The sequence below is a fragment of the Triticum urartu genome, chromosome 1A (assembly GCF_056163025.1).
Source record: "Triticum urartu cultivar PI428250 chromosome 1A, HENAU_Tu73, whole genome shotgun sequence".
NCBI classification, from domain to species: Eukaryota; Viridiplantae; Streptophyta; class Magnoliopsida; order Poales; family Poaceae; genus Triticum; species Triticum urartu.
In genome coordinates this window covers 548,061,594-548,069,167 of record NC_141873.1, presented here as the reverse complement: position 1 = coordinate 548,069,167, position 7,574 = coordinate 548,061,594, and the positions used below count along the sequence as shown (strand labels likewise).

The window sequence follows — 7,574 nt, the reverse complement described above, 5'->3', positions numbered from 1 at the left end:
AAACCGTTGACATTATGCTCCATGTTGTGAAAGATAGAGTTCAGGATCAAAGATATATAATATTTAATTTATATAAGTTTTGCAATTCCTCTCTTGGAGACTTACTACCCATTTTTTATGGTTATGTTGCCGACATGGGTTTGTAAAGCCTTTTAATTATGGAATCTGGACCTTTAAATACACCAACTCCCATAAAGAGGTATGTTTTCCATTTCGAGAACCGCCGTTCAGTGGCATTTCATTAGTCATTGTAACACTTTACTTGGATGTGTTCTTTTATTGAGAGTGGGGTTATGATGTTTGTTAGTCTTTCGATCAAGGGGGGAGAATGTTTGATTTTGATCTTGGCTAATAATCAAGATAGAAAGTCAATGGGATGTGGTCCACCACACCCCATGTACGGAGGCACCGTGTGATCGGAGGTGCGAGCCAACACTTTTAGTTTTGGTCCCAACTCACCTAATTTTTTTTTTTTAATTTTTCAACTCACCTAATATAGAAGGAGAAGGACCTCATCAGTTTAATCCAGCGATTTCTACACGGTAGATGTGGGGTACCCTCTAACTGTGAGAGGCGAGGACCATCTCCACTGCCAGCCGCCGCAAGAGTGACAGCGGTGCTACTGCTGCAAACGACGTAACGCAAGGTGTAACCATGAGCTACACAAAGGTCGCATCGAGCAGAAACAAGGCTTCCCTCGATATCCGTAAGAAATCCCAAATCTCTCTGTCATATTCTGTGTGAAGTTTGTCTCTAAAGATTAATACTAACAGGCTGACGACGTGTTCATCGACAGAACTGGAAGGCGAAGGTGCACTAAGGTGGTAGACAAACCGGTACATTGCAGTCGCCACTCATATGTTGGCTAGTGTGCACGGCAACGCAACCTAACGAACCAACACCATTTCGTGTGCCAAGACAGATGCACATACGTATGCACCGCTGCATGATGAGACCAAGAGAAAATGTGGCTCGTTACCATTCCTCTACGAGCTGCGTGCATCGCCAGCACCTGCGACATGCATTGCATGCACTCGTCGCCGGCCGATGAGCTCATCCCGACACCGGCGGAAGACATGCTCCCGCGATCCACCGGCGAGCGCTATAAAAACACGTCTACACGTGCATGCTTGAGCACAAGCCAGTGTGCGTGGATCGTTCAGTCGACATGGCTTTCTCCCCAGGAGCATGGCCGGCGATCACTGCAATCTTGCTGGTGCACGGCCTGTTCGCTGCCTTCCCAGCGACTTCGGTAGACGTGGGCGACATGCTGATGATGGACAGGTTCCGCCAATGGCAAGCCACGCACAACCGGTCGTACCTAAGCGTCGAGGAGAGGCTGCGGCGCTTCCAGGTGTACCGCGACAACATGGAGTACATCGACGCCACCAACCGGCGTGGCGACCTCACCTACGAGCTCGGTGAGAACGAGTTTGCCGACCTCACCCAGGAGGAGTTCCTGGCGAGGTATGCTTCCTCCTACGATGGCGCCGGTGATAATACGGGCATCACAATGCCCGCGAGCGGTGGCGACGCCGAGCTGTGGTGGTCTGGCGGCGAGGATAACTCCTTGGAGGCTCCGCCTCCGCCTAGCATGGATTGGAGGGCCAAAGGCGCCGTCACGCCGCCCAAGTCCCAAAGCTCATCATGCTGTACGTAAAGATAGATCCCTAACTTGATCCAGCATGGTTTTCACCTTAAGTGGGATTTTCATGACATTCACTGAATTTCATTGATTTCACTAGTCTTTGAAATATTTGCCTTTCGGCCAATATATTTCAGCAATTTCAGTAGTACACATGAAAATCAAATATCTATTTAACTTTAAGTGAATATTTCGGCCTTTTGGCCTGAACGCAAACCGAAATTCACTGAATTTCAATGATTTCAGTTGGTGCTGAAAGTTTTCTGAAACTGAAAACCTCCCCGTTAAACCTTAGCTTGTGATTTGTGAAGCATGCACAGTGATTAACCATTGTTTTGTCCCTGGATGAATGGATGCAGCCAGCTGTTGGGCGTTCGTGACGGTTGCGACGATCGAGACCCTGAACTGGATCAGGACGGGGAAGCTGGTGTCCCTCTCGGAGCAGCAGCTGGTGGACTGCGACCAGTACGACGGTGGGTGCAACCGCGGCTCCTACAACAGGGCCTTCAAGTGGATTGTGGAGAATGGTGGCCTCACCACGGAGGCGGAGTACCCATACACGGCGGTGAGGGGCGCCTGCAACCGCGCCAAGTCCGCCCACCACGTCGTCCAGATCAGCGGCAGCGGTGTGATTCCGCCCAGGAACGAGCCCGAAATGCAGCGCGCCGTTGCCGGGCAGCCCATTGGCGTGGCCATCGAGGTCGGCAGCGGCATGCAGTTCTACAGGAGCGGCGTTTACTCGGGCCCTTGCGGGACAGCGCTCGCTCACGCCGTCACCGTCGTCGGCTACGGTGTCGACGCAGGGGTCAAGTACTGGATCGTGAAGAACTCGTGGGGGCAGACATGGGGTGAGGGCGGTTACATCCGCATGCGCCGCGATGTCGGTGGCCCGGGGCTCTGCGGCATCGCACTGGACGTCGCCTACCCGAAAATGGCGAGGTGAATGTACCTACGGTGCATGCATGCGTACGTTCGGAATTAAGTACGCTCACCTACTGTGAGGCAGCAGCATCGATGTACTTCACCGTGTGTAAGTGTATTGTAACGTATAGTATGTATCATCGTCGATTCCACCGTAATACAACATACAGAACTACAGATCATCGTCAATTCCACCGTAATACTACAACATACTGTATGTGGTGCATTGTACGTGAAACCATATATCATGCTCATTTGTTTTTTTTCGCATTTGCTATTAATTGTTCATGTGGGTGCAATTATTTTTCGCTGCGTCAGCCGATTTTGCAAGAAAGCAAGATGCAGCCCCGAGGCTGAGAAGGGGACGCTGCGACCAACCGCGGTGTGCCCGGCGAGCCCGAGTATGGAGCGAGGGTAGGTGGAGACCAGGCAAGATGGACTCTGCCAGTGTTGTTTGCTTAAGTTTATTTGTTTGAATTGAGATGCAGACCAGGCAAGAAAACTACTAGATCTTTGTGATGTATGCACCGTGGTGTGCCAACAAGACGGCGGGGTTGATGACGCCCCGTAATATTCGGCCTTGGCTTCCACGACTGCCTCCTCGGCAACCACTTTTTTTCTTCGAAAAGGGGCGCTTTATTACTTAAAGGATTTAAGTATTACACTCGGCCTCTGCATAACTAAGATGCACACAGCCAAATAAAGTCCTCTCACATAAAATAAAAATAAAGAGGCGAATTACAACGAAACATGTAGAGTCCGTATAACGCCTAATGTGGAGGGGGGCCAATCCTTAGATCATGCTGCCACCCATGTTGGGTAAAAGTATCCCTCGCTGTAGCCTCCAATCGTGTACACACCTCCGTAAACAAGTCTCGATTCTTCATGCGTTGTAAAGAGGACCATAAACGAAGAGTCCCGGTACATCTGTAGATAACCTGCAACAGAGAAGTACTTTTATCGTTAAAAACCTTATCATTTCTACATAGCCAAAGCGACCAAATAACGGCAAGCGCTCCCACCCTGAGAAGAGTTCTAAACCTGTGATCAATCTCATGTAACCAGTTGCCAAATACATTAGCAACACTACAGGGAGGATACAAGCCAGAAGCTATTTGGATGATTGACCATATAGAACGAGCCAATTTGCATTGGAAGAATAAATGTTTTATTGTCTCCCCATGGTGACAAAATACACATTGCGGGCTTCCATGCCAATTCCTCTTAATAAGGTTATCTTTAGTAAGAATGACTCCGGGACGAAGATACCATGCAAAGATTTTATTCTTAAAAGGTATCTTCATCTTCCAGATCTTCTTGTTATTAACAACTGGCACATCGGACTGGATTAACGCTCTATACATAGAATCCACTGAGAATTTTCCATTTCCATGGAGGTTCCATCGGAATACATCAGACCCATGTGACAATTGCACCGTGGACAACCGTTGGAGCACGATATTCCACGAATGGAGTCTGGGTCCAATTAAGTCTCTTCTGAACGTCACATTTGGCGGAAATGATTCCATTACCGTGGCGATAGTATCACCTTTGTGGCGCACAATGTAGTACAGAGCCGGATATTGTTCCCGGAGTGTGGCATTTCCTAGCCACTTGTCCTCCCAGAATCTAATTTCCGAGCCGTCCTTAATCGAGAAGGATCCATAGCAGAATAAATATTTCTTCGTAGCCATTAGACCTGCCCAAAAGTGGGAATCCCCAGACTTCCAATATACTTGGGATACTGCCTTGGAACCCACATATTTCCTCCTTAGGAGGGTTTGCCATACACCATATTCCGTTAGTAATTTAAACAACCATTTGCCGAGGAGGGCCCTATTCTTAACCTCAAGGTCATGAATGCCCAACCCGCCTTGGTCTTTGGGACGACAAACCACACTCCATTTAGCCAGTCGATATTTCTTTCTCTCGCTATCTCCTTGCCAAAAAAATCTTGATCGGAAGTAATCCAATCTATGTAAAACTCCTTTCGGTAACTGGAAGAAGGAAATCATATATAGTACCATATTACTAAGTACTGAATTTATGAGCACCAATCTTCCACCCAGAGACAGCAGTTTACCTTTCCAACTGCGAAGTCTTTTTTTGCAGTCTCTCCTCAACGTGTTTCCATTCAGCATTTGTGAGTCTCCGATAATGTATCGGTATCCCCAAGTATGTGATCGGAAACTGACCCAACCCGCATCCGAACAGTTCAGCGTACAGGTGGGCCTCGTCTTGAGCCTCGCCGAAGCAAAACAATTCACTTTTATGAAAATTGATCTTTAGACCCGAGAGTTGCTCGAATGCTGATAAAATCAGTTTCAGATTTCTTGCTTTCTCGAGGTCATGATCCATGAAGAGAATCGTATCATCAGCATATTGAAGTATAGAGAGACCACCATCAACTAGATGATTTACTACCCCATCAATTTGGCCATCAACCTTGGCACGCTCAATCATGACCGCTAGCATATCCGCCACTATATTGAATAGCATGGGCGATATCGAGTCACCCTGTCGCGATCCCTTCTTTGTTTGGAAATAGTGTCCAACGTCATCATCGACCTTAATGGCAACACTACCTCCAGAAACGAAGCTATGGATCATCGCGCGCCACTCTGCAGAAAATCCTTTCATTCTGAGAGTCTGTTGGAGAAAAGGCCACTTGACTTTGTCATAAGCCTTTTCAAAGTCTATTTTGAGTATCACCCCATTTAACTTTTTCCGGTGTAATTCATGAAATGTTTCATGAAGGATAACAGCTCCATCTAGGATGTGTCTGCCTTGCATAAAAGCTGTCTGTGAAGGCCGAACCACATGTTCAGCAACCGAATTCAGCCTAATAGTCGCAACCTTCGTGAATATTTTAAAACTAACATTAAGGAGGCAAATAGGTCTATATTGTTGTATCCTTTCAGCCTCATTAACCTTAGGTAATAAAATAATCTCACCGAAGTTTAAGCGAAACAATTCTAGTTGGCCAGCATGTAGGTCGGTAAACAAAAGTAGGAGATCCGGTTTGATGACTTCCCAGAATTTCTGATAGAACTCAGCGGGAAAACCATCCGGACCCCGGACTTTGTTATGCTCCATTAGGAAAACCGCCTTTCTAATTTCCTCCTCAGAGTATGGGGCTGTTAGAAGGTTGTTTTGCTCATCAGAGACCTGAGGGATGTCATCTGTTCGGGTCTCATCCATCGAGAAGTTTCCTTCCTCTGGGGCTCCGAACAGATTTTTATAATAATTAGTGATATAAGATTTAAGTTGCTCATGCCCCTCAATCACTCCCTCATCCTGTTGTAGGGAATGAATAATTTTCTTCCGGTGTCTGCCATTGGCGACTCCATGGAAATATCTAGTATTCGAATCACCTTTCAGGATAAATTGAGAGTTAGAATGTTGGTACCATTTGAGTTCCTCTTCACGCAGCATGTTAGCTATCTGTGCATTCGACTGATTCTTGATCTCGATTTCATGCTCAGATAGAGGTCTAACCTCTGCTAAAGCTTCTAATTCATCAATGATAGATGAAAGACGAAGTTTCTCCTTTTTTAGGATACCCACCGTATGCCTGGCCCAACCACCAAGGAATTTACGTAATGCACGCATTTTGTTATTCCATCTGTGTATTGGGGTAGGTCCAACGACTGGTTTCTCCCACACCTCCTTGACCATGTCATGGAAGCCATCCCGAAGCAACCACCCAAGTTCGAACTTGAACTTGCGTCTATGTTGTGGTCGTGGCAACCCAATAGTTAGAAGAATGGGTGCGTGGTCTGATATAGCCTCGATACGAGGTAGAGCACGAACAGAAACCATAGGACATTTTGATTCCCAGTCGGTATCCATTAAAACACGATCTAGTTTCTCATATGTCGGTTCCGGAAGACTGTTCGCCCACGTGAATTGTCTTCCAATCATAGAAACCTCTCGCAAATCTAGACTGTCGATGACAACATTGAAAAGGAAAGGCCAATGATTATCGAACCTACTGCGGCTTTTCTCATTTGGAAATCGAAGCAAGTTGAAATCCCTACCTATAAGAATGGGATAGGGATTATCTTTCGCCAGATTAACCAATTCACGAAGAAAATAGGCCTTGAACTCATCCTGGGCTGCCCCATACACGGCGACGAGGGTCCATGTGAAGTTGTCGGCCTTGCTGCGAATATGGAGTTTAACGTGAAACTCACCATTCGAACTAGCCAAAACATCCATAGTTCCTGTATTTACGCCAAGTAAAATGCCCCCAGAACGACCTCTAGGCAGTCGCGAAACCCAAGTAAAGTCTATCCCGCCAGAAAGACGGTTAAGCAGACTTACTGAGAAATCACGTCTCCCCGTTTCAGAGATAGCCAAAAAATCAAAATTGTATTCCCTATTACATTCTGCAATGAATAAATGTTTAGCCAAGTCACGAAGACCTCTGCTATTAAAAAACATTCCATTCATGAGGAAACAATGGGAGATTTAGAACACTTTGCCCTCTTATGGGACTTACTATCTTGTTTCGAACGTGCGGTCTTTGATTTACGTCCGGATGCTGTAAGCTCAATCAATGAACTAAGCCCGGGTTCATCTAGACCCACGTCCGAAACCTCCCCTACTAAATGAGAGAGTAGCTGACCATCTGATGTGGCATGCAGCTCCTCCTCATCAGTACGGGAGACATAAGACTTGCTAGAAACACGTGGAGTAACTTTTAATCGATCATATTCCAAATGTTTCAAAGCGTTAGTCGAAATAGAAATCTCCTTCTGATTCTTTCCGATACTAACACCCACATTATTCAACTTAGAAATGATGGTGGTATTGGAAAAGGCTAAAAAGGATTTGGATGACGACATAATACCTCGATTGTCAAGGTTGTGTGCTGCTTTACGCCGCATAGCCTTGGCTAAGGAGTCCTCATCCGTGTCCATAGAACCATCTTCGGCAATCGTATGCCGACAACTTCGGCGTGTAGTAGTCAACCCCAATTTTGGTCGTGGCGCCGACTCTACTG

General features: G+C 46.6%; 1 protein-coding gene across 1 annotated transcript; it reads left to right on the top strand.

Moving 5' to 3' along the window:
• Positions 1-1,127: 1,127 nt before the first annotated feature.
• On the top strand, positions 1,128-2,811 carry LOC125531483 (cysteine endopeptidase RepA-like). The gene is made up of 2 exons (XM_048695876.2): positions 1,128-1,652; positions 2,005-2,811. The coding sequence occupies exons 1-2, from the start codon at positions 1,169-1,171 to the stop codon at positions 2,586-2,588; spliced, it is 1,068 nt and encodes a 355-aa protein (XP_048551833.2). The 5' UTR covers positions 1,128-1,168; the 3' UTR covers positions 2,589-2,811.
• The last annotated feature ends 4,763 nt before the right edge of the window (positions 2,812-7,574 follow it).